Source organism: Glandiceps talaboti, chromosome 5 (assembly GCF_964340395.1).
Source record: "Glandiceps talaboti chromosome 5, keGlaTala1.1, whole genome shotgun sequence".
NCBI classification, from domain to species: Eukaryota; Metazoa; Hemichordata; class Enteropneusta; family Spengelidae; genus Glandiceps; species Glandiceps talaboti.
In genome coordinates this window covers 17,915,789-17,943,677 of record NC_135553.1, presented here as the reverse complement: position 1 = coordinate 17,943,677, position 27,889 = coordinate 17,915,789, and the positions used below count along the sequence as shown (strand labels likewise).

The 27,889-nt window shown below is 36.6% G+C and overlaps 2 protein-coding genes across 2 annotated transcripts in view; both read left to right on the top strand.

Annotated features, from left to right (window-relative positions):
* The first annotated feature begins 66 nt into the window (after positions 1 to 66).
* On the top strand, positions 67 to 27,885 carry LOC144434879 (tRNA-dihydrouridine(16/17) synthase [NAD(P)(+)]-like). Its single transcript, XM_078123395.1, has 11 exons — positions 67 to 216; positions 1,320 to 1,552; positions 2,747 to 2,855; positions 3,450 to 3,500; positions 4,141 to 4,336; positions 5,183 to 5,286; positions 6,179 to 6,323; positions 6,834 to 7,013; positions 24,402 to 24,562; positions 25,642 to 25,761; positions 27,478 to 27,885. The coding sequence occupies exons 1-11, from the start codon at positions 189 to 191 to the stop codon at positions 27,639 to 27,641; spliced, it is 1,491 nt and encodes a 496-aa protein (XP_077979521.1). The 5' UTR covers positions 67 to 188; the 3' UTR covers positions 27,642 to 27,885.
* Positions 14,993 to 27,889, top strand: part of LOC144434878 (steroid 17-alpha-hydroxylase/17,20 lyase-like) — a 112,868-nt gene continuing 99,971 nt past the window's right edge. Inside the window, exon 1 of the mRNA XM_078123394.1 lies at positions 14,993 to 15,002. The gene's annotated coding sequence lies outside the window, so the exon portion shown is untranslated. The remainder of the gene's footprint in view (positions 15,003 to 27,889) is intronic.

Below are 27,889 nucleotides of genomic sequence, written 5' to 3'. Positions count from 1 at the left end.
GACCTACAATGTGACCCGGAAGTAATACAATGTTTCCTAACTTAGGGGGTTCACCATAACATCATCGTGCGGTCACTGAAGTCTGTTTCCGTTCGTTTCATCATATCTTCGTTGGCCACGATGATATCCCGTGGGTGATATACATGTAGATATTGTCAAACCCTTTGCAAGATTATCGATCGTTGAAAATGGGGGATTCGAATGTAGAACACGAAGGTATGGTATATATTTGACAAGTCATACAACAACTTGACACAAGTGCAACCTCAAAGTACACTTTCTTGCTTGCCAGTATGTCCTGCAGTTGGCGAACTACAGCATAACGTTACGTAACGTCAGACAGAAAAAATTGTATTCCCCACTCGAATCGTAAACATCACAGGTACTCGAATCAATCTGTATGATTTAAAACAAATATGTATGGTATTAAAGTCTTATTTACCATACATATTTTTTTTAAAATCATACAGATTGATTCGAGTACCTGTGGTAAACATGCATGGTTAAGTCATTTGGCTTAATCATGGAAGTTATACTTCTATGAGTTATACTTCCATGGTTTAATCTACAACCAAGACCAATGTTTGTAATATTGATATATGATTGACAGTCATAAACAAGAACTCCGTCTTTACATGAGATGTCATTGACTTAGTTAGTGCTAGTGGTTGTTTGTGTGTGTGTTTTTTTTGGGGGGAGGGGGGTGGTGGTGGATGGGGTTGTATGTATGAATGAAAATAGCTGTAATAATTGTAATGTTTGCTGTGATTTTGAGGGCTTTTTCATCTGATTTGTGCCTTTTTTTGTTCCGGAGGAAACGTCCGAACGAAGAAAGGCACAAAAACAGACGAAAAAGCCCTCAAAATCACATCAAACGCCACAATTATTGCAGCTAGAATGAAGATAAATATATCGCAAATATGTTAACGATGTAAGATGATAAACTCATCACAAATATGTAGATGATTTGATGAGTGAGTAATACCACAGAGAAAACATTGATAGAAAACAGTAATTGATTGTACCTGTAATCTGTAATGTTGTACGTGCATGGCAAGCTGAGGAGTTGTGTTTCGAAGAAAGTCATGGTTGCAGTTTAACGTGGTAATGAGTAACAAAGTGGAAACAAAAATAGAAAGTATATCAGGAGAAATACAAACATTGTAAATTGAAATTTGTGGAATTGTTTTAAAATGTCATTTTCTTCAGAGGTAAGTAAAATGTTGCATTTTTTGGAGAAAATGCTCAACTACGCAAAAAACAGTTTTACCAAGAAAAGATTTGACTACACAGTTTGTTTACTCCTGTTTTATTTTCAGAGGCAAGAAATGCTGAAAAGTTTGAATTTTGGGAGAAAGTTCTGAACTCAGCGAAGTATGTAGTTGCGCCGATGGTGGACCAAAGTGAACTGGCGTGGCGAATGTTGAGTAGACGTTACGGTGCCCAGTTGTGTTATACTCCTATGCTTCATGCCTCGGTATTTATACGTGATGAAGGTTACAGAAAAGAAGCCTTACATTCCTGTCCTGAGGATAGACCATTGATAATGCAGGTAAGTATAGCATGGACACCCTACCACAGTGCAATCTCTAGTGATAGCCAAATTTTGTTGTTGTGAGTCGAAAAGAGAAAAACTGGCATTTCTTGTTAGTCACCACATAGTTAGAGATAGGGGAATACCAAATTGTGGTGCGGTTATGAGAAATTATGTGTGTCGGTGGCATGTCAAATTGGTTCAGAGAGCACACTGCACCCTACATGATATATGCTACCACCCTTGCAATAAATGTAGCATGCTGACCTCATTTGACCTTTGACCTTTATGGGATACCTATGTATTAGAAACAGAGCCTAAAATATTTAGGCCTAAATTATATTTAGTGGGTAAATTAGTGAACACAAATTGTTAGTATTTTAGTTTGGAATTGGAGAGAAACTGGGTGAAACCTGCATAGATTTCCTTTGATTTCCATACATGTACCTTTACAACACAATACAATTTGAATTAAATTTCAATGTCATTTTGGTATGGTATAAGTGGGAAACTACCTAATTAGGCCTAAAAAAATTGCTTGGTTCCGGTTACCCGACCCCCACCTAGTTGATACCGACCCTAAACTTTTTTATGTATTCGAGAAAAAATAATGAAATCGTGAAAATTGTGAAGTCTCGCAGGAAATGTTGGATGCGGAAACTGACATCAATTTAAAAAAGACAACATAAAACTGTTCTTTCGATCTGTAATGGCTATACATCTGATGAGAAGAAGCCAATAACACAGAGACCATATTATATACATGTACAAGGAAAAAGATAACCTGAACTAGACACTCACATATGAAAAAATATTTAAAAGACAATTTAAATAAAAAATCTACCTACCCCACGGGAAATTGAGTGTAATCAGAACCACACAATTGTTTTTGTAAGGCCTTACCACATACAGTGAATAAATAACTGGTGGCTAGGGAGCCCAGGTAAAATGACTGAGGAACTAAGATAGATTTTACTTACTTACCACCTTGAGCAAAACAAAGGTAGGGAGCACACAGGTAAAATAACTTTTGATCAAACTCTGTGTAATGACAATGTGATAGTCGTGGTTTGCAAACAAGCCATGGACTTTACAGTGGTTGTATGTGATGAATCATATCACTCATGTAAAGTGATGTACCTAAACGAGGAAATAGAAATGAAGGCAACAGAATTATTTACAATTTACATTTGGTGTTTGATGTATTTACAGTTTTGTGCTAATGATCCTAATATCTTTGTGGAAGCTGCAAAGCTAGCAGAAGACTGTGTTGATGCTATCGATCTAAATCTTGGCTGTCCACAGTGCATTGCTAAGAGAGGTAAGTAACCTATCATGAGTACTCAACGGACCTTTCATACAAACAACCCCCTCTAGTTATAATGGTGGATATAGATCTGAATCTTGGCTGTCCACAGTGCATTGTTAAGAGAGGTAGGTAACCTATCACGAGTAATCAACGGACCTTTCGTACAAACAACCCCCTCTAGTTATGATATTGGCCATAGATCTGAATCTTGGCTGTCCACAGTGCATTACTAAGAGAGGTAAGTAACCTATCACAAGTAATCAATGGACCTTTTGTACAGACAACCCCCTCTAGTTATAATGGTGGACATAGATCTGAATCTTGGCTGTCAACACTGTGTGCATTACTAAGAGAGGTAAGTATTATCAAGGAGGTATGCATGACACCTATCAATGTATCATGTATAAGAAGCATTTTCATTGGAATTTTAGTTCAGTGAAAAAAAAAATACTCGCAAAAATAATGATAATGAATTCTGAACGATAATTATAATATTTTACGATAGTTTGAGGCGGTCTACTTGAATGTTATCACTAAAGCTTTGTACCATGAGATGACAAAATTTGAGTCAAGTTTAATAATTTCACTTCCTGTTATTCCCTTCAGGTCATTATGGTGCATTCTTACAGGATGAATGGGATTTAGTCTACAGAATCCGTAAGTTATCAGTTTTATATTTGTCTGTATCTTGACATTGTTTTCTTGTATACTCAAATACAGACATAACATTAATAACACCTTTTGTTACACCTGCAGTAGCCATAACTTTAGGTTAACACAATGATATAGAATAGTAATATAATAATGTAATTACTGATACAATGATATAATAAAAGAAATAATGGGCCCCTTCAAAATAGTAAAGTTTTCATATGATATGAGGTAAACCATTTGATATTGGTGGGGGTGGGGGGTGGAGGGGGGTCCTTAAGTATTTTGACCCCATCATAATTATTTGTTGTGGCCACAGGACAGTAATTATTAGTGACTAGAAATCAAATTTTTGTTTTTGTGTTTGCATGATGTGATTATTTTACAGCAAGGCAGCATTACAACAATAACGTCATCATAGACATGGTGTAGGTGGTGTGCCCCTGGTGTGTAGAACGTGTGACCTGTCAGTTGAAACAATCCAAAGTTTACTTACAGACAATGTAACCTGTGATTGTGCGAGCAAAATGAATTATAACATATCTTACATTGTGTAATATGAATGCTATAAACTAGTGTAGCACATAGAGAAAGTGCTTTACTTCAGTGTTACTAGTTGTAATATGTCTGCCATCTATGTCTACAGTTAACCATGCAGTCAAATCACTGAAGGTTCCCGTAACTTGCAAGATACGAATATTCAAAGACATTGACAAAACAGTGAAATATGCTCAGATGATAGAGAAGGCAGGTGTATCACTGCTAACAGTACATGGTAGAACAAGAGAAATGAAAGGAGTTCTAACTGGTATAGCTGACTGGAAGTACATTAAGGCTGTCAAGTAAGTAATGAATTTGAACTTTAAAGTGGTCATATGCAAGGCTTGAAATTAACAGTAGTCCCATGCCCACAGACTACCAATTCTGGTAATGGGGCTACCATAGTTTGCAGCTGGTAGCCCACTCAGGCTACCACTGATTATGTGATGATTTAAAGGATGGTAGATTTATGGACATGATAGTATTTTAATAACACACATATTTCCAATAGACGAAATCTGTTTTCAGTTCAGGAATATGGGACTACAGGTCACAATCCTTGGGCTACCAATTTCTGAAATTGGTAGCCTACTATACTAGGACTTCAAAAGAAAAAAGTTAATTTCGAGCCCTGATATGGATAAGGATTGGATATTCATTTTGGATTTTTAATTTATAAAACAATTTTATCATGGCTTCCTACTTGAAAAATCAATGCAAAACAACATATGCCAAGTCCTTGTTTGTAACTCAATAAATAGCAGATGATTAATAAATGTGTAAAATGTTTGTTATTGCATGTACAATGACAAAATTGTTTACTAATTTTTTTTATTGCTTTTTGCAATGTATTGAGTCACAACCAAGGATATGATGTTTCACAGTAATTTTTCAAAGTAGGAAGCCATGATAAGATAAAATTGTTTTATAAATTTAAAAATCTAAAATAAATACCAATTCCTTATCCATATGACCACATCATACCATTACCAGCATTTATACCCTGAATTTTGCCCTCAGCAAAGTGTTGTCTTTAAATCAGTAATACTGTATTCAAAATATGACAGTGATTGTAGTACTAAGGTGAAATCTACATATTTATACAAAATTTCAAAAACATCCCAATGACTTTTTTCCTTCAATTTCAGACAAAATGTGAAAATACCAGTGTATGCTAATGGTAATATTCAATACATGAGTGATGTAGAGAGATGTCTTATAGAGACTGGTGTAGAAGGGGTCATGTCAGCAGGTAAGAACTGGAATTGACCATATATACCCACAGAGATGTTGTACACTGAAGGGAATAAGCACTCAGGATTCATGAATATTCAATGTACAACATGAATATATTATTTATGCTGACTCCCATCATACAGTGGCTCACAGCAAAGTTATCCTGTAAAGGTACAAGATCAACTTGATGTTTCTCTGAAATCACAAGTAATTGTAGGTGATGTAAAATCATGAAATGGCTCTCCAGAACCCATAGTTTATGAAAATGTTGCTATTTCCTGGAGTGCTATTCCCTTTAATAATTTGACTCCTTCACCCCCAGTTTTTCACTAGTGTAACTCTAAATAATTAATTGCACATCTCCTGGGCTGCTTTTATTTTTGGAATGTTATTATACCAAGTTTTGCCATTGGTACCCTACGAGATGTATAACATTGCTGTACAGTACAGCTGATGGTGGGACATAGCTGTGATGGTACGCCATCACTGGATGTACTCACTGTGTGTTAAAAGGTGTACCATAATGTTGTACAGCTGATGATGGAGCTAACTTGCCTGTGACTTGGCGTGGGGAAGGGGAGTATTTGCTCCTTGAGGAATATACTGTTCACTTTTTTTTCAATTATACACATGCATATATACACGTATATTGTGCGTATGATGACATTGAGAACATACCAGAGCAAATCACAACCGAAAAGTACAACAATATATAGTAGGCCCACTCTGACCTCTTTTACCCAGAGTGTGTATAAGAACTTGTATGTCATTATTAAGTGTTCTAGAAGCTGCATATCATCGATAATAATCACTTCAAAACATGCAGTTCATGTACTCTTGGCAGCCTTGAACAGAATTGAAATAAATTTCAGACATTTGACTTAAAAACCAGAGTGACTTTATTTCAGAGGGTAATTTGCACAATCCAGCATTATTTCATGGAATCCAACCACATATAGCTGATATGGGTGAAGAATATCTAGATCTTGTACAGCAGTATCCCTGTCCTCTCTCCTATGTCAGAGGTCACCTGTTTAAACTGTGGCACCACACGTAAGTTTTTGTACCACAGATACAACTCTAGCACCACATCATATATAATAAGTACCACACAGTGTTATACACAATTGATTACTTGCCATTCCAGTAAATTTTGTATCACAAGTTTGAATTGTAATGTTCACACTGAAATATGTATATGGTTTGTGTGTATATGGGAATGGGAGGGTGTATTTGTACATGTATTTGTGAATGAGTGTCTGTATATGTATGTATCAATGGATGTGTGTGTGTGTGTGTGTGTGTGTGTGCCCGTGTCTGTCTGTGTGTCTGTCTGTGTCTGTCTGTGTCGCTCTGTGTCTGTGTTTGTGTGTGTGTGTCTGTGTGTGTCTGTATTTGCTACTTCTGCTTGATTAGTAAAATTCTTCAAAAAATTATCATTTGTAATAGTTATTACATATTCAGCATTCTTCAGAAAAGTGTCCTCTAACACAGTCTTACTCCAGTAATGTACAAATTTTTTTAAAGAACTCACTGAAAATTTGATAATATTTGACCAATCAGATTACAGGTTCATATCGATCTGAGAATGGAATTAGCTATAGCCAAGACACTAGACGCAATCATTGACCTAAACAAACAACTGAGGAAGAGATGTGATGATGATATGAAAACCTCTGATGGAATAAATGATGGCATTTTACCATTCCCTCATTGGATTTGTCAACCTTACATCAGACCAAGGTAAAGTGTCTACATATCACTAATATCATTTCAATCTGATCAAAGAAAAGGCCTGATTTCTTTATTAAGTGTTGTTATTTACAGTGCTGTCCTTCTCCATCTCTTCTGCTTACATCAGATATCATCATTCTCTCCAATCTGAATGTCATAAGATCCACTAAAAGAATGGTATTCAAACCCCACCTGTCTTATCTTAGAATTAAACCAACTCATATATACTCAGGAAATGTAACACATTATGACCTATTTATGGCCAAACAAATCTCTTCTTATGTCAACAGTGCTCAAACTGAAGTTAGAGCCAGGAGTAGTCTAGCTGCTAGACCACAGGCTTTCTTCTCAACACTCTTTTTTCTGAAAGGTGGCATACAATAACACAGTAGCTGTTGAATGTCTAATGTTTTTAGGTTTGTACAATAACAGTAACTAATACACATTAGAGAACTATTCCACTAAAAGAATGGTATTCAAACCCCACCTGTCTTATCTTAGAATTACGCCAATTCATATATACTCTGACAATTTCTCAACCTTATGATAATGTGCATATCAGTGATTTCCCCATTTATGGCCAAGCAAATCACTTCTTATTTCAACAGTGCTCAAACTGAAGTTAGAGCCAGGAGTTGATTGAGGATGTTTAGCGCTATATTTCAACACAGTAATCTGTAGGCTGTGATTACATTGTGTACATTGACAATGTTTATGGTCCATTAATTAGCCCACCAAACCCTGATAACAGGGTATAATACTGCACTGATTATGGCATGATTTCCTGTTCTTTTCAGTCTATAGTGTCTGTCCTTTTCATTCTTATAAAGTGTACATGAAATGATATTAATTTCATTGACTTTTTTATGTTTATTTTAGCCTATAAAACAAAGGAAATTAGGTTCATACCCCTAGATATTGTGTACATCAGCTAGAAAAGTTGCAAAAGTTGTTGCCTCTCTGATCCTATATATATGGATTGACAGAGTTCAGGTTTCTGAAGGCCTGAACATTGTTTTGGGGAAGCCCTCATGTAATATTTACTTATGAATAGCTAAATTAGCTTCCCTAACCACAATGTCCATGCCTTCAGAGCCTAATTACAATCACAAATCCCCAGAAGAAACTTGTGATTTGCAACTTGGAGATTTCCAACTGACTAAAAATGTTTTCCTAGTAAAATCGAATGTAAAACTAGTTAGTGATCAGACTGAACATCACCACTTCATTAAAAGGTATGCACTGAAGAATGCTTGTCATGTAACTCACACATTACATTACACTGTGGATATAATGTAACACCTTATAGTTCAAGTTCACACTTCGCATTCATAAATGTATAATGTTTTTCAGTGTGATAATTGGCATCATTTACATTGTCTTTTTACAAAGAGTCTTTTTTTTTACAATTTACTTGAGATTGTCTTAAATGGGGTCAACTAGTAACACGAAAATTGGGGAATGCTGCAAGCGTAGTAACATTATCTATAACTAGCATACACAGCCATATGGTGGGCCATGTGTTGCAGTATTCAAATAAAACATATTTTCATGCAAAAAAAAAATCTCATTTGTATTCATAAAATTCATAAAATTCATGTTTTCACTGTAAATAATGCTGTTGTGTACAACAGAAATAGGATCAATAAGGTTACAGCAAGCAAATATAAGATTTCTCCAATGTAAAAATAAGTTTATACATGAAAATATTATTTATGAACACAATAATGAAAATCACAAAAAATACAATTTATGGAAGTTTAACGAATACCAATAAATTTTTGAGAAACATAAAAATATGATGTAAGCATGAATAGTAACATGAACTTTACGAATACAAATGATTTTTAGCATGAAAATTATGATTTTAGGAATACAAATTTATAATTAACCAATGAAAACATGAATTTTTACGAAATTTTGAAATGACAAAACACAGTAGATTTGAAATACTGTATTAAGGAGCCATTTTGTTTGCTGTCTGCGTGCAGGTAGATTTGTTAGTAGATTTAGAAAAAACAAACACATTTTGCTTTGCTCAAAATTTTCATGTAAGGCCGTATGTCATAATATTGTAAATGGAAAGATCATTCACATACCTTTATAACTACACATTCTTCTAAATTGTTGTTTTAAGACAATCAAAATGTGGACTTTGGCATTTACATTTCACCAGATTTAGGTACAAACCGTCAGAAAATGAATCATCAAAAAAGTTAATTTTACATGACATGCTAGCATTGTGGTCTTTTTCTGTGTTTGCCTTTTTGGTAGATTTAGGGGAAATCCATGGATGGCAAACAAAAGTTTTTAATTCATGGAGCCAAAATAAAATAAAGCCAAACAAGTCTTTTTTTTAATTAGATTTTATCATATTCTACTTTTCACTAAAACCCAGTATAGATATTGATCATATGCCATATAAAGTTTTTTTTTACATCCGGAGGAAAAGAGATGCCACTTAACTAAGGGATGGTTTCTAAAGGCATTACCGTAACAGTTTGTGGCAGCATGTACGTGTGATATAGGAGATTCGCTTCAGTAATTATATCTTCCTCTGCAGGATGTCGTTACACTATACGGAATAAAACTATTATTATATTAAACGTTACCATGACATTTTTGTCTACTTATCTCCTAATGGTTACTTTTGTAATTGGGTTATGACTCGATTTCTATTTCAGAATGTTTCTTATGTATTTCTTAGGATATCGTGAGACTATACAGATACAAATACAATAAATTATTGGAATAATTAACATAGTATATTGTAGAAGTAGAAAACTTAAACTTTTACTGTTTACTTTGTTCAAGTAAACTCAAACCCATCCTCAAGAAAAATCAAGAAGAAAATCTAGAGTTATCGTCCAAATTTGTGAAATTCTGAATTAAGCCATTTTGGAATCCAATATGGCTGCCATCTAGTCAAGAAGACAAGATGGTGTATCTCCAAATTCCTATTTATTATTTTTCGAACGGAAAGGATCATACCAGGAACAAGTTTTCATGTCAAATTTCAGAGTGATTTTAAGAACTCTGATTTTCAGTGAAAGAAGTACCCAAAGCGTGCACATTCTTCTTTAAAGTGGCCAAATGGATGAGAATTGGGTATTTATTTTGGATTTTTTTATTCATAAAACAACATTACTAGGTTTTTCTACTTGAAAAAAACAATGTGAAATATATACCAAGTCCTTGTTTGTTACTCAAGTAATTGAAAAACATTAAAAATATGTGTAAAATGTTTGTTATTGTACATACAAAAAAAACAACTTTTTACACTGTTTGCATCTTTTTGCAATTAACTGAGTTACAAACAAGGTCTTGGTATGTGTGATTTCACACTGTTTTTTTCAAGTAGAAAAACATTGTAAAGTTGTTATATAAATTAAAAATCCAAAATAAATACCCAATTCACATCCATATGGCCACTTTATATTAAATAGCATTATTTGTAAAGATGCAACTTAGACAGGAGATTAACTTGAGATCTGATAAATGCTTTGCTGGTAGAGTTATTCTAAATCTTTAAAACGATTCAAAAATCTTCTATAATCTTCATGTATCAATAAAATTAATGCAATCTTTTTAATGAAACAATAAAATTTAATAGTAAATTCTAGTTGTAGCACACTTTGACATACATGTATATTGTAGAATCAGCAGTTCTTTAATGACTTGATATTATATAACTTATTAGTATTTTGACAATGTAAAATACTGACTGAATAAGCACAACTGTATAGGTTACGTAGTGAAACATTCCAAATTTTGTATGGACACAATTGGGTGCGCTCATGCGCAACTTTGGCCAGGGTCTAGTTATATTGATTACATGCTTTGGAAGTGAAAAATGTCCACAAACACTGCTAATTAATCCAGTGCAATCTTGATAACGTATGTGATATCTGTAAGTAAATGCTAATAGCTGCGAATTTACAAGGTTCACACACATGTATGGCGAGATTGCTGTCATTCCGGTAATTGGGTGCATTGTGGATATACAATTAGTGACTCCACTATATTTTGCTAAACACCTGCTGGGCAATTTGGCAGATGTTAAATTCTCTGACATTAAACCATTAATAAAAACTACTGTAATGAAACCAGATAAAATAATTGGATTTAGAAATAAAAAACGAAATATTTGTTCGATGCATTGGGGGGGGGGGGGTGACAACTAACCCACACTATATAATCATATGTTTGTTAAAAAATAGACAAATTGAAACATGGATGGGGCAATTTTCCTAAGCAGTCAGCACAAATTAAAACAGGTTCCAACAGACTTCAAAAATAAATTTTGTTATCACTATTACTAGAAATGAAATTTAAATGAGTCAGACTTCTGGAATAAGAAATTATAAAAAAACAGAAATGTTCATTTAGATATTCATTTTAAAATGTACATTATATTATATCATGCTACTATGCGCCATTCTGATTGGATAATAACTGTGGTAAAATCCCATTTTACCACGGCTGGCAGTGGTAAAATGGGCCCCTAAACTAGCATATGAATAGTACATACAAGCTGAATGTGTTTGTTCTTATACCAATAAGTTAACACTTCCCCAGAGTAAAGGTGTGTCAGGTATCCTGTACAATAGTTTGGGTTACAGTAGTCCAAATAATTCCACTGATGACCTTGCGATCGAAAGCAACGATCGATCAGTGGCTTCAACAGCACTGATAAGGTACAAGTTCTCCCCATGCAACGAGCCGTCTCAGCGTCCTACTCTCGTTACGCGTTGAATCAAGCAACACCGATTCAACTTTTAACCATCAGTCAAGGTGCGTCAGGATTATTTCGAAACTGTACATTTTCAGGTTCGGTCAATGTTCAATTTGTTACCCATTAAATTAAAGTAGACTGTGTAACGTCGCGTCTCTGATTTACTGTCTCGCGCTTTCTCCGATTCAACGCCGAGACATCTATTTTTAGCAGTGTACAAGATTGTATTGTTCTTATGAAAATATCCAAACAAAATTGTTACTTTCTTTGACCTCTTGCCCCCTTTTCTTTGTTGCTAGTTTTCAACGCGTTTTCGTTATGCATTATATGATGTAAATAAAGTAATTTATCAATGCAATGCAATGCATTGCAATGCAGTGTATGGTTGTGTTCATGCAGTGTGTGTGGGGGCTACATGAACGTATCCACTCATTAAAATATGCTCGTTCCCGACGATCTATTACCGACGATCTTTTTCTGTATGTGCGAATTCGCCTTTTCGGGCATATAAATAACCACAGAATCACATTTAGAAGAAATATACACACATTTTGATATAATATAATAGCAATAACTCCCGCCGAAGGCGGGTATACACTCGAATTTGGTACAATTCGCTCCATATAGCACTCGCCATTCGGCTCGTGCTATATGTCGCGAATTGTACCAAAATCTCGTGTATACCCGCCTTCGGCGGGGGTTATTGCTTAATTTTACCATGTTTTATGTTTAATATGTACTTTAAATGTCGTCATTGCTTCTACCCAGCCTTACACAGTCAAGCAGAAGTGATTATACTCAATAAGTAATTATTCAAATTTTCTGCACAAACAGGAAATTCAGTCCATTCACTTTTATTTGATCATTATGTCTGTGAAAAGATAATAGCTATGTTAACTGAAGGACTAGTTAATTAAGGTCTATCAGGGCTAATTAGAGTGAATTCACTGAGTGGATGTACACACTGTACTAGATTATGCAAAGGTAGTATCAGTCAATTTAAAGGACACTAGAGACACAGATCAAGATGAAGTAACACTAGGGAGAATTTTGGAGTCTTCAGCTAGTTCTTAAAGACTAATTCTTACTAATTACTAGACTGGTACACTGTGTTCATGCGCAAGAAGGCAATTTTAGTCACTACTTCTTTTTACTAATTGCCAGACTGATACACTGTGTTCATGCGCAAGAAGGCAATTTTAGTCACTACTTATTTTTTACTAATTACCAGACTGATACTCTGTGTTCATGTACGAGAAGACTAGTATATTCACATTTTTTTTTGTGTTTTTGTTTTCCTGCAAAATAAGTGTAAATAAGTCTTTAGCTAAAATGTTCAAGTTTAAAGTATTTAGTCTTGTTTCTATTGAAAGTGGTCATATGGTGTGAGGATTGAGTATATGGGTAATAATTGCACAATGTCACACAACCTCAACAAATGAATCCTTTCATTTAGGGGAGGGGGTATGGCATCAATGCAATTGCTGAACTTCATTTTCGCACTTCTAATCAAATTTAGAAAACTTTCACACCTTGAATGAAAACAAGTTCTGTATTTACTACTGAGCTGTTGATAAGTTTATAAAATTTACTTCTAATGTGATATACAGTACTGGGTTTCCAGTAGTATTTTAATGTGTTTCCCATCATGTTTTTACATTGCATCAATCATAGTGGTGTGACCTCTACAATTTTTATCAGGGCTTACATCATATATAAATATGTCAATGTAGCACTTATGAATGTTTGTTTAGGGTGAGGGGGAGGGGGTTTGTCGTAAATGAATGATGTTGCTTTATTGAGTTTGTGTGACATTGTGCGATCGGCCCTTAATGTTATGTACATGTATATCACTACATTTACCACAGTCTAGACTGTCGACAGTCGCTCACGCCTTTTTTTCCTACGTTTTATCTAAACTCCGATCAGGCGCAACACTAGTCTAATCGCAAACTGATATCGAGGGCCGAAGGCCCGAGCTGACGACAGTCGCTCGCGCCTTTTTTTCCTACGCTTTATCTAAACTCCGATCCGGCGTAGTTCACTAGTATAATCGCATACTGATATCGAGGGTCGAAGGCCCGAGTGATGGAGGGCCGTAGGCCGGACAATTGTCAGAATCAAGTCCCGGAATCCGTATGCAAGCAGGACTATATGAGTAGTAGAAGTACTAGCTAGCTGCGAGTCGAAGGAGCTCAAATGGTTCCGACTCAAGGACTGTTATCGTGCATGTAATTTTTGTGTATTATTTTGCTTATTTAGTGTGTAAATAAATATTTATAACATCTTCACTTGTTCGACACTCGCTTTTTTCAAGTTTCATGATTTTGCCGATATAGTAAGTTACCTATTACCTCCTATCCTTGCTATCATTACGTGTAAAAACTACCGGCGGCGTATGAACATATGATGGGCTCTCAGAATACGGTTCATGTGGCCGACTAAACATAAACAACGTAACGATCAAACAAAAACTATTGTAAAGAAAGCGACTTTATCGTTTTAGTTTAATATCAGTGCCATCAGTAAATTACGTAAAAACTACCAACGGAAGCAACGACACAACATTTACAACTAATTCAAAACTTCATAAAATTGTAGACTGCAATATTTTAATGATGTGTAACCCATGATTATCATAATGTGAACTGAACATATAGTATAGTTTGAAATTCTTTGATAAGAATGAACATTAACATGTGAACATCAAAAACAAGCACTTCTGATTCAAGTTTGAAAATGTGCCTTTTGAGAACCAACACACAACTCAATAAAATTCAGTCAATATTATAACAAATCTATTTTTTGAAACTCAAAGTATGCCGTGATTACATTTACTTCAGTAAAATCAGTCACTTCTGATCACATGATGGATATAAGGGACATTGTCTGAATAATTGACTTTACAAAATAAAATGATGTTAATTTTTATGAACTTAAAATCATTCAATCCCAAATTTGATAATTTTCATATATGTGACATCTAGGCATAAGGAGTACACTTATCAATTATTTCTTGGGTTTTCAGAAATATTGTTTGGATGAATGCAATAACTTACTGATAATTTTCCATTTTGATTATTTTAAATGGTTTGTGTTCACCACTAAGCTTTGTATGGAAACATGGTGCAACAAAGATAACTAGTTTTAATTTTAACAATTTTATTGATTATTGGCAACAAAATAATTACCAGTTGAAAAAAAAGATACCTTGTAGCAAATAATTGGTGTGAATTACAGTATATTATCAATGTCATCAAATATTAATATAAAGTATGTGGCATATGTGACATGTATACAAACACAATAGCATGAGACATGTCGACAACTGAGTCTCCAGTCCAAATTTCACTTTACCCTAACACATGGGTCATCTTACAGGGTTTGACGTTCCCGTAGTAATATTGTTATTTGACACATACTAGCAAGTAAATGTATAATTTGGTCTATAGTCTTTGGTGATGACATGAATGCAAAGTGTTTTGTGTTATAGAAAATACTATTAATTCAACGGACAATATAATTCTCACTTCAAATAAATCAAGTTATCCTTCATTCCAGATATCACTTTAGTATCTTAGTAGAAGTCACCCTTTCACATTCAAATGTTTACAAATCCCCAAGTTCTCAAGTAGACGAGCTGATTCATATAATGCTAACAGATTGGTTGTATTTCCATCTTCTACATTTTGTGTCTGTAGTAAGGGTAATGTTTCGACTGACTGAGTGTTTTCAGATAGACATTGTGAATTGACAGTTACATGGTTTATCATATTGGTATATCCTACAGGTGTACATAGACTAGTAGCTGGCAAGGTGGTAGATCCTACAGGTGTGCATAGACTAGTAGCTGGCAAGGTGGTAGATCCTACAGGTGTACATAGACTAGTAGCTGGCAAGGTGGTAGATCCTACAGGTGTACATAGACTAGTAGCTGGCAGGGTGGTAGATCCTACAGGTGTACATAGACTAGTAGCTGGCAAGGTGGTAGATCCTACAGGTGTGCACAGACTTGTAGCTGGCAGGGTGGTAGATCCTACAGGTGTACATAGACTAGTAGCTGGCAGGGTGGTAGATCCTACAGGTGTACATAGACTAGTAGCTGGCAGGGTGGTAGATCCTACAGGTGTACATAGACTAGTAGCTGGCAAGGTGGTAGATCCTACAGGTGTGCACAGACTTGTAGCTGGCAGGGTGGTAGATCCTACAGGTGTACATAGACTAGTAGCTGGCAAGGTGGTAGATCCTACAGGTGTACATAGACTAGTAGCTGGCAGGGTGGTAGATCCTACAGGTGTACATAGACTAGTAGCTGGCAGGGTGGTAGATCCTACAGGTGTACATAGACTAGACTAGTAGCTGGCAAGGTGGTAGATCCTACAGGTGTACATAGTCTAGACTAGTAGCTGGCAAGGTGGTAGATCCTACAGGTGTGCATAGACTAGTAGCTGGTAGGGTGGTAGATCCTACAGATGTACATAGACTAGTAGCTGGCAGGGTGGTAGATCCTACAGGTGTACATAGACTAGTAACTGGCAGGGTGGTAGATCCTACAGGTGTACATAGACTAGTAGCTGGCAGGGTGGTAGATCCTACAGGTGTGCATAGACTAGTAGCTGGCAGCGTGGTAGATCCTACAGGTGTGAATAGACTAGTAGCTGGCAGGGTGGTAGATCCTACAGGTGTACATAGACTAGTAGCTGGCAGGGTGGTAGATGCTACAGGTGTACATAGTCTAGACTAGTAGCTGGCAAGGTGGTAGATCCTACAGATGTGCATAGACTAGTAGCTGGCAAGGTGGTAGATCCTACAGATGTACATAGACTAGTAGCTGGCAAGGTGGTAGATCCTACAGGTGTACATAGTCTAGACTAGTAGCTGGCAAGGTGGTAGATCCTACAGATGTGCATAGACTAGTAGCTGGCAAGGTGGTAGATCCTACAGATGTACATAGACTAGTAGCTGGCAAGGTGGTAGATCCTACAGATGTACATAGACTAGTAGCTGGCAAGGTGGTAGATCCTACAGGTGTGCACAGACTTGTAGCTGGCAGGGTGGTAGATCCTACAGGTGTACATAGACTAGTAGCTGGCAGGGTGGTAGATCCTACAGGTGTACATAGACTAGTAGCTGGCAGGGTGGTAGATCCTACAGGTGTACATAGACTAGTAGCTGGCAGCGTGGTAGATCCTACAGGTGTGAATAGACTAGTAGCTGGCAGGGTGGTAGATCCTACAGGTGTACATAGACTAGTAGCTGGCAGGGTGGTAGATGCTACAGGTGTACATAGTCTAGACTAGTAGCTGGCAAGGTGGTAGATCCTACAGATGTGCATAGACTAGTAGCTGGCAAGGTGGTAGATCCTACAGATGTACATAGACTAGTAGCTGGCAAGGTGGTAGATCCTACAGGTGTACATAGTCTAGACTAGTAGCTGGCAAGGTGGTAGATCCTACAGATGTGCATAGACTAGTAGCTGGCAAGGTGGTAGATCCTACAGATGTACATAGACTAGTAGCTGGCAAGGTGGTAGATCCTACAGATGTACATAGACTAGTAGCTGGCAAGGTGGTAGATCCTACAGATGTGCATAGACTAGTAGCTGGCAAGGTGGTAGATCCTACAGGTGTACATAGACTAGTAACTGACAGGGTGGTAGATCCTACAGGTGTACATAGACTAGTAACTGGCAGGGTGGTAGATCCTACAGATGTACATAGACTAGAAGCTGACAGGGTGGCAGATCCTACAGGTGTACATAGACTAGTAACTGACAGGGTGGCAGATCCTACAGGTGTACATAGACTAGTAACTGACAGGGTGGTAGATCCTACAGATGTACATAGACTAGTAGCTGGCAGGGTGGTAGATCCTACAGGTGTGCATAGACTAGTAGCTGGCAGGGTGGTAGATCCTACAGATGTACATAGACTAGAAGCTGACAGGGTGGCAGATCCTACAGGTGTACATAGACTAGTAACTGACAGGGTGGCAGATCCTACAGGTGTACATAGACTAGTAACTGACAGGGTGGTAGATCCTACAGATGTACATAGACTAGTAGCTGGCAGGGTGGTAGATCCTACAGGTGTGCATAGACTAGTAGCTGGCAGGGTAGGATGGCAATCAGTGACAGGCTGCAGGTGTACCTGTTGGAAAAAAATCAGTATGGCCTTGCGTAAATGTATCTTGATACATCCTAGGATGTGATGGCAAATAATCTAGTTGTGTATTCACTATTTCAATTTGCCTGTTCCCTGGTATTTGGTCCTGGGTAATGCCACCATATTGCTGACTATTATTTTGGCTGTATATGTTAGGTATACGCATTGGAAATGAGTAGGGTGCAATTGGTAGCTGTTCATACATCTTATCCATTTTGACTTTTACTCGATTGTGGTCCAAGGTTTTGTTGTGGCCATGTTGTTTTGGCGTTGACTGTGACAATATGGACTCCATAGTGAACAGACTTCTACGTGGTCTATGGGTATTGTCATTTTCGTTTCCATCCTCAAACGTATCCGTACCAAATGCCGAATTATCAGAATGAACAGTCTTAGACATCAGCTTACTTTGTTGACATGCAGCCTTCTGTTCCAAGGTCTCATTTTTCCAAGACGGGTTTGTTTTTTCTTGACCGACGCTGCTGTCAGATTTCCGTTGTTGTTCAGTTAAGATGGATATTTGTTGTTGCATATTTGACAATGCAACGAAAACGTCGTCTAAAAGGTTATCGTGATCTGTCCCCGAGTCAATACGATCGGTCGCTCTACTTTCACGTTCTTCTTCATACGTCTTTATACTCTCTTCTATACCAAGTTTCAGAAGTAGTTCATCTTGCTGTTTTGTCACAAAAACAACATCGCTTTTCGGAGCTTCCGAGTTCAGAGTTTTTTCATCTTTCTCATGGGTAGTATCTAAAGCTGTCTTTTTTCCCAGGCCAATTCACTCCTTTCATTTTCCACAAATCAATTACTTTACTTTTGCATTTCCTTGTTTTAGTATTTTTTGGAGTAGACTTTTCTTCGAAATTTGCGATAAGTTCTTGGATATCTGAGGTTTCTACTGGCGTATTACCACCCAGAACAGTCTCCAGTTTTCGTGCATCGGTATTGACTTCCAGCCAATTAACTGTGCCATCAACTGACAGATATTTGTCCATATTGCTGTTGATTAATTTGCCTCTAATTTTAGAAGCGTAGGTGCTACGACTTGCTGTTATAGATTTACAAAATTGCACTAATTGCAGCTTCTTTTCTTTAATTTTCTCCTTAGTTGCTTTGATTTCATTCCCAAGATTTATCATCTTTCTTTTTTCTTTTCTGTGTTCACTTCGACCGATGTCTTTGCAGAATGACGCACTTTCACACTTCGGAAATTTGCAGTTCAACACATTATGGCCTAATTTTTGGTGACAATTACAGCACGAAGGGCCGTGTTTCGTGGTTGTTGTAGTCGGCCGAAAGGATTCCTGCATACAACATAGGTCTTTTTCTAGTCTTTGCAAATTTTCGGAAATATTTCCAATTTCCATATCCATGTCAAATTTCATTTTCTCAACTGGGGTCATGTACGTATCACTCTGTGACTTGACGGATTTTTGCGTATCACTTGTGTGTGACTGGACGGATTTTTGCGATGAACCTCAGAAATCACTGCGTTGTTGTTTACCTGTATGTGACATACTAGTAGCATCTTCGTTCGTTGGCGAACGAGACCGCTTCCCCTTGTTGGCGGAAACATTTATTGATGTGTTGGTCGTGGTGGGTTGATTGACAAAGTGGGGATTCGTTCCAACATGCAGTTGCTCAACATTATAAGAAGATTTCACCTTCGAGTTACTTACTGCTCCATTGTCAGACTCACTTGATGACTTGATTGCATCCTGCTTTATAGGGGTACGCAACTTGGATGATTCGTGTATAAGCAGTCGTTTATGACCCGGGGGTATTTCAGGTAGAAAGTCTTGGATGTCTTCACACGTTAATCGTGCAATAGCTCTCAAACTCGTGTAACCAGCCTTTTTCAGGGCCTCGACGTAGTTCAGAAGTTCAGAATCGATGTTTTCAAGCCATGTTTCCAATTGTTTTTCCCTTGTTGGCATTCTAGCCTGGTAACCCCTACGTATCGCCGCCAGGTTTAGAACCTCGACCTGCCTCAGACGATGATAGTTACTAGATTGATCATGAAATTTTAGCTTCAGACACTGGGCGTGGTTTTATCTTTTTGATATGCCGACTTCAACTTTTCTGTTTCGCGCGTCAAACTTTTCTATTTCGCGCGTCAATGTTTTGGCTTGGCGGGTGGATGTTTTCATTTGAAAAGTTCAGTGACATGTCATGATAAGTAGTGGGTATACGCGCTGGCGGCGGCATCTTTTATTTTTCACTTTGAACACTTCGGTAATTTAAGCAGTAAGAAACAAATATAAAAAACACATAAATAACATATCAAAAATCAAGAGTAATAATATATCATATAATATAATATATATAATATAAATAATAAATAACAATAAAAAAATAACATAAATAACAAAACAAAGTATTAAACACAATAACAACTGCTACTTAAACAACAACTCTTATAACTATGAAAAAAATTACATGTACTATTGCTACTTTATGTCTCTTATGTCTCTTATGTCTCTACCATAAAACAAAGTAATAAACACAATAACAACTGCAACTGAAACAAGCACTCTTTTAACTATGGAAACTTCACTGGTTAACAATTACTTATTTCCTAATATCTTCTTCCACTCCAGACAAATTAAATTCAAATGCAAATTCCGACAAAGCCCGTTGTGAGAGTTGCTTTTTTCGCATGTTCTTTGCCTTCTCCTTCAGGTATTCAATAAAAGTGTTCTTGATGCCAGAAGGCACATACTTCCGTGGCCATATTCTTTCCTTTTCTCCAGCTTTAATGAGCGCTTCCAGTACTGAACGTCGAGCTGAAATAATAAATGATATAAATATTATGGTTGCTTTTTGCGGTAATTTTAAAACCAGTTACTAATTTTCTCGTCTGTGAATAAAATGTAAGCTCTTTTGTTAGAATACTATAACATTTCTTCGTGATTTTTTAGTCACTTCGGTATATGAGATAATGCGAGAAATTTTATGATAATTGTTAAAAATATCTTCCATTTTGTACTCTGATGATAAAATTTATCGCCTTTTTTTCATTTGGGTGCTACCGGCCAACATACAATACCGTTAAGAGGTATCTATTTTGCATCGATTATAGAACAAGTTCTTGTAACTTATTTGTAATACTCAATTAACTGATTCCTTGAATTCTGGCTCGAAGTCCTAATTGGAAGTGTTGAATAGTTTTTTGTTTCATCAGCGCTATACGACGATACAGTTAATTTTATGAAATAAATTCCGTCTACATATTCTCATCCCATTACCGACTTAAAAATTTGAAGGAATGTTCAAATGATTTGCAAAATATAAATTAATATAAATCGGGTCTCCTGACAGTAAGGCAGTATACATAATTCATATTTATAGTGGAAACTGTCTTACATGTAAATCCGCCATTCTTGTCCAACATATAATAGTGAAAGTAAGCGTTCTGCACAGGGGTTAACCTCCCAATTTGAATAGATGCTGTAGTATAATGCTCTTCTAAAGATTTCTTTAAACTTGCATCCTCAACATCGTCCAAATTAGTAATGTTCTTGTTGGCTGCCGGTGATGAAGTTACAAGGGGCTCGAATCCTTTAAAAACCACTTTTACCACCTATCTTTCTTTTCTTTACTTCCACACCCTCTCCATCTCCTTTTTTGCTGGTCTCATCAAATGCATCACCACTAATACTTGCAGCTGAGGATTTAAAACTTTCAAAGTCCCCCTTCAGACTGCCAAGACTTTCGTCTAACTTCTCAAACTCCTCCTTGAAGTTCATGTCATCCATTCGACTTTCAACTTGGGACAGTTTTGCCCCTAACTCATCAATCTTTGCATCTGTTGTTTGCAATTTTTGGAAGGTAAATTCCTTTAAAGCTGCGAATTTGCTGGTAAGCTCAATTTCCAATTCTTCGAAATCCTCTTCGATTTCGCTTGGGCCTTCGGCCCTCGACCTCGGGCCTTCGGCCCTCGATATCGATTATACTAGTGTTGCGCCGGATCGGAGTTTAGATAAAACGTACGAAAAAAAGGCGCGAGCGACTGTCAACAGTCTAACCACAGTCTTACAAGTCTGTTTATTGAGTTGACACTTCTTAGCATTACTTGCAATGGCACAAATCACCAATGAATGAAATCAATATCATACTTTGATACTTGTAAAGTAAAAGCAGTTCAAATATATTAAATTAAAAAAAAAAGTAATTAAGTTTAGAGTCTATAAAATTGTCATTCTGTGATGAAATTACTTTTTTATTCTTCATTACTTGAAGCATTATAAACACTGACAAAGGAAATATGATGACATTAATTAATTTAGCATGTCCTGTGATGAATTTTCTTAGGGCTACCCAGTCTCAATGACACACACAACTGTCCTGTGATGAATTTTCTTAGGGCTACCCAGTCTCAATGACACACACAACTGTCCTGTGATGAATTTTCTTAGGGCTACCCAGTCTCAATGACACACACAACTGTCCTGTCATGAATTTTCTTATGGCTACCTGGTCTCAATGGCACACACAACTGTCCTGTCATGAATTTTCTTAGGGCTACCCAGTCTCAATGACACACACAACTGTCCTGTGATGAATTTTCTTAGGGCTACCCAGTCTCAATGGCACACACAACTGTCCTGTGATGAATTTTCTTAGGGCTACCCAGTTTCAATGGCACACACAACTGTCCTGTGTTGAATTTTCTTAGGGCTACCCAGTCTCAATGACATACAGAACTGTCCTGTGTTGAATTTTCTTAGGGCTACCCAGTCTCAATGGCACACACAACTGTCCTGTGATGAATATTCTTAGGGCTACCCAGTCTCAACACACACAACTGTCCTGTGATGAATTTTCTTAGGGCAACCCAGTCTCAATGACACACACAACTGTCCTGTGATGAATTTTCTTAGGGCTACCCAGTCTCAATGACACACACAACTGTCCTGTGATGAATTTTCTTAGGGCTACCCAGTCTCAATGGCACACACAACTGTCCTGTGATGAATTTTCTTAGGGCTACCCAGTCTCAATGGCACACACAACTGTCCTGTGATGAATTTTCTTAGGGCTACCCAGTCTCAATGGCACACACAACTGTCCTGTGATGAATATTCTTAGGGCTACCCAGTCTCAATGGCACACACAACTGTCCTGTGATGAATTTTCTTAGGGCTACCCAGTCTGAATGACACACACACACAGCCATCCTGTGATGAATTTACTTTAAATTTTTACTTGAAGCATTATCAACATTGAATAGCAGATACGATGACATTAATTTTGTATTTATTAAGTTAACACTTCTTAGGGCTCAATGACACACACAGTCATCTTGTGATGAATTTACTCTTTTACTTGAAGCATTGTAAACATTGAATGGCAGATATGATGACTATAATTTTGTGTTTATTAATACAAAATCCATCTTTCAGTTTCCATATTCTGAAATTATCCTTTTATATGTCATTTTTGACTTCAAATTATAATTGTACTAATCATAACAGAACTATATGCTAATTATGCTAATTATGGATATTAACAGGATACATTATCTTCAAATTGCTAGTTTTTAGGAGAATTAAAGTTGCAGACATCGAATTCAGCCTTATAATAGAAGTAGGTAATAATTATAATAGGAATAACAAATAAGATATATTTTGTCCAAATTGACGGTCTTTCTGTCGGAGGTTTTCATTTGTTGATGTAAAGTTTGAATATTTTCCAGTTTATGTAAAGCCAAGACTGTAAGATACTTTGTGTTGTTTAGCCCTTGACAGGCTTCTCTGTTAAGTGGTACATGTATCTGATTCTGTTCTTTCTGTTTCTGTTTCTGTTTCTGTTTCTGTTGACTCAGTAATACTACTATACATGTATATGGTAGGGTGGGGTGGCCCAACTGACACATCATACCACACAGACTAATGTAAGTTGTGGGAAAGAAACAGTAACCATGCACACTTAGTTTTTATCTTCAAGTCTTGTCTAGTTCCTATATGATACGAGATATGATAACTACAGTCATCTCCACTCACTATGTCTACTCGATGTCAAACATTTCACCATTAATCTGCCTAAACCCTGTGCAGGGAACGAAGGGTAAACGACGCATGTCAGTAGTAATCCATCACAAATTGGCAGGCAGTCGTTACTTCCTTCAGACAATTGCTCATTAATATTCTATTAGTACAGCTGTACTAAACTAAATCACGTGGATGCTATAACATCACATTTATATAAATGCTGTCGGGGTAGCACAGATTTCTGTGCTAGAGTAACGACTTTGACTAGACGTAGTGAGTGGAGATGATCATAGTTATCATAACTCGTATCATATAGGAACTAGTCTACTTCAGGTCAAATATCCTGGTTACATTTATTAACTTTAATTATCCCAATTATCATATATTATCAAAATCATATATTATCATACATTCTATTACAGTAAGTACATCATAATGTGGATCCAATCATGCTATATGATATAAATGCTCTCATTATATTCCATCTATTCTTGGTCAACAGTCCAAATAAAACTGAGAAAGACAAACAAAAAAAGAGTTTGAAGAGACCCCTTGCTTCTATAATTGAACCTGACCTGAACATGGAAGGTCTATCCAAAAACCAGATCAAGAAGAGACTTAGAAACCCTACAGCGAAGTTCAAGATCAGAGATGGACCAAGACGTACGTTAATTTTACCATTCATATTTTTCCAGTTCTTCAATAGAGGGCGCTGTTTTCTACTTGTGTATATGTAGTATTGAACTCTATTAAAGTGGCACTAGCTGAATTTACAAGCTTCAAATGAAAATATTTACATAGAACCCTGATTAAACTATTCTTAGTATAATGATAATGTTGATGCATTGCCTTCTGTGATGTTGTTTTCTGGCTTTGTTATAACTGTTGATTGCATTGTACCGAGTTCCTGTACATTTTTTTGATACGTATTATAAATTACGTCATCAGATCTTTTATGAGTTATATCTTGATACCAGGTTTGGGACTAGTCAATTGTAAGTAGGTAGAATACTGTGAGTACCTTTAAAAGTGTGGAAAAAAGTTATGTCACAAAACTTATAAACTCCCCTTTAACTGCACAATTTATCACATGTTGAGATAGATTATATAACTTTACAAGGGTTGTCGGTGGCCGAGTGGTTAAGCCACTTGCCTCTTACCACTGTGGTCGGGGTTCGATTAAATTTACCACACTGTAAGTAAGAAGAGTGTTGTGTAGTTTGTCTCTGAACAACGCAGGTTTTCCCCGGGTACTCCGGTTTCCTCCTGTATTAACACTTAACCCATGAGGGATGGCCCTCACTGGACTTCTTGGGAGACAAGTGTTTAAATGCTTAAAGAACTATCCAGTATCAATAAAGATTATTATTATTATTATTATTATTATTTTTATTATTATGGCCATCACATGAAGTGAACATTAACGTTAGTAACAGGATTGAGTTTATCAAGATTTCAGAAACATTACAGTTGAACATCACATCGGTACTAAGGACAGTACAATATATTTACTTTTGAATGATAAATTGGAAACGAATGCGACTGTATTGTACTATAGTCCTATTGATTCTTGGAACCATGAACAATATATTCTCCATCACATCAGTAGTTTACCAGTTGATAGAAGCCTCCCGCGATGAAAGCCTTGATACATGACAATTGTCACTGTATAGCACATGAAATAGTACCATGAATAATCTTTTATATCATTTGATTTGATGTATTTTTTTTGTGTCTTCCAGCTAAAAAACAATATGAGAAATGTGTCAACTGTGGTAATCCAAAAGGTCTGAAATGTCTCTTTGAATTGTGCAGAGCATGTTGTAAAGAAAAGGCACACAGCTTAATGGCCGACTGTCCTGGTGAGTAGCACTTATAGTTCTTGTAATACCTGTAATGCTGAATTTAACCATCTACATACATCATAAAAAATACCAGTCATTATGTTTTACTCTATGAATGTGTGAGAATAAGTCAACCTTCTTGTTCTATTTTGACCCTCTAGTATGAGGTAAAATGCTATCACAGGTACTGAGAATAAGTCAACCTTCTTGTTCTGTTTTGACCCTCTAGCATGAGGTAAAATGCTATTGTAGGTACTGAGAATAAGTCGACCTTCTTATTGTATTTTGACCTTCTAGCTAGCATGAGGTAAAATGCTATTACAGGTACTGAGAATAAATCAACCTTCTTGTTCTATTTTGACCCTCTAGCATGAGGTCAAATGCTATTGTAGGTACTGAGAATAAGTCGACCTTCTTATTCTATTTTGACCTTCTAGCTAGCATGAGGTAAAATGCTATCACAGGTACTGAGAATAAGTCAACCTTCTTGTTCTGTTTTGACCCTCTAGCATGAGGTAAAATGCTATTGTAGGTACTGAGAATAAGTCGACCTTCTTATTGTATTTTGACCTTCTAGCTAGCATGAGGTAAAATGCTATTACAGGTACTGAGAATAAATCAACCTTCTTGTTCTATTTTGACCCTCTAGCATGAGGTCAAATGCTATTGTAGGTACTGAGAATAAGTCAACCTTCTTATTCTATTTTGACCCTCTAGTATGAGGTAGAATGCTATCACAGGTACTGAGAATAAGTCAACCTTCTTGTTCTATTTTGACCCTCTAGTATGAGGTCAAAAGCTATCACAGGTACTGAGAATAAGTCAACCTTCTTGTTCTATTTTGACCCTCTAGTATGAGGTCAAATGCTATCACAGGTACTGAGAATAAGTCAACCTTCTTGTTCTATTTTGACCCTCTAGTATGAGGTCAAATGCAATCACAGGTACTGAGAATAAGTCAACCTTCTTGTTCTATTTTGACCCTCTAGTATGAGGTAAAATGCTATCACAGGTACTGAGAATATGTCAACCATCTTGTTCTATTTTGACACTCTAGCATGAGGTAAAATGCTATCATGGGTACTGAGAATAAGTCAACCTTCTTGTTCTATTTCGACCCTCTAGTATGAGGTAAAATGCTATCACAGGTACTGAGAATAAGTCAACCTTCTTGTTCTATTTTGACCCTCTAGTATGAGGTCAAATGCTATCACAGGTACTGAGAATAAGTCAACCTTCTTGTTCTATTTTGACCCTCTAGTATGAGGTCAAATGCTATCACAGGTACTGAGAATAAGTCAACCTTCTTGTTCTATTTTGACCCTCTAGTATGAGGTAAAATGCTATCACAGGTACTGAGAATATGTCAACCATCTTGTTCTATTTTGACACTCTAGCATGAGGTAAAATGCTATCATGGGTACTGAGAATAAGTCAACCTTCTTGTTCTATTTCGACCCTCTAGTATGAGGTCAAATGCTATCACAGGTACTGAGAATAAGTCAACCTTCTTGTTCTATTTTGACCCTCTAGTATGAGGTAAGATGCTATCACAGGTACTGAGAATAAGTCAACTATCTTGTTCTATTTTGACCTTCTAGCATGAGGTCTTTGTTAAAGTAAACAGGCTAGCCCAAGGGTCTGGCAACCAGACAAGCTAGTACAACACACCCAAAGTGAGGCTGGACTAATTTCATAATATATCTAATGATCTGTGTTTCTTTTGGATTTCAGGACATAATCTTTACTTCAAATCCAAGGAGGAAAAGAGACTGAAATGGGAGGCTGAACAAAGGGAAAAAGAAAAGCAGGAGTCCCAAGAACTTGAACAAAATGTTACTGAACTTGATCTTAATACAATTCCGCAGAAAAATGATATATGTAAGAATAAAAGTTGAAAGATTAAATAGTGTAAAAGAAGTTGAATGTAACTGAATGATGTACAATACACTCAGGCCATAACTTACTCTTTAAGTCGATGTTTTACCTTCAGGATAGGCTTTCTGGATATTCACCATAGGGTCCAGCAAGATGAAAGATTTCAAGAAAAGCAAACATTTGAATGCATAGAAATCAGGGAAATCAAGGGAAATCATGAAAAAAATCATTCCTGCTGGATCCCGTGTAATCATAACACACACACACA

Excerpts from the sequence above, each read along its gene's own strand:
- LOC144434879 (XM_078123395.1), top strand. The coding sequence starts at position 189 with ATGGGGGATTCGAATGTAGAACACGAAG. Across the intron at positions 217-1,319 it reads TTCGAATGTAGAACACGAAG|AGGCAAGAAATGCTGAAAAG; the intron begins GTATGGTATATA and ends TTTTATTTTCAG. Across the intron at positions 6,324-6,833 it reads TTTAAACTGTGGCACCACAC|ATTACAGGTTCATATCGATC; the intron begins GTAAGTTTTTGT and ends TTGACCAATCAG.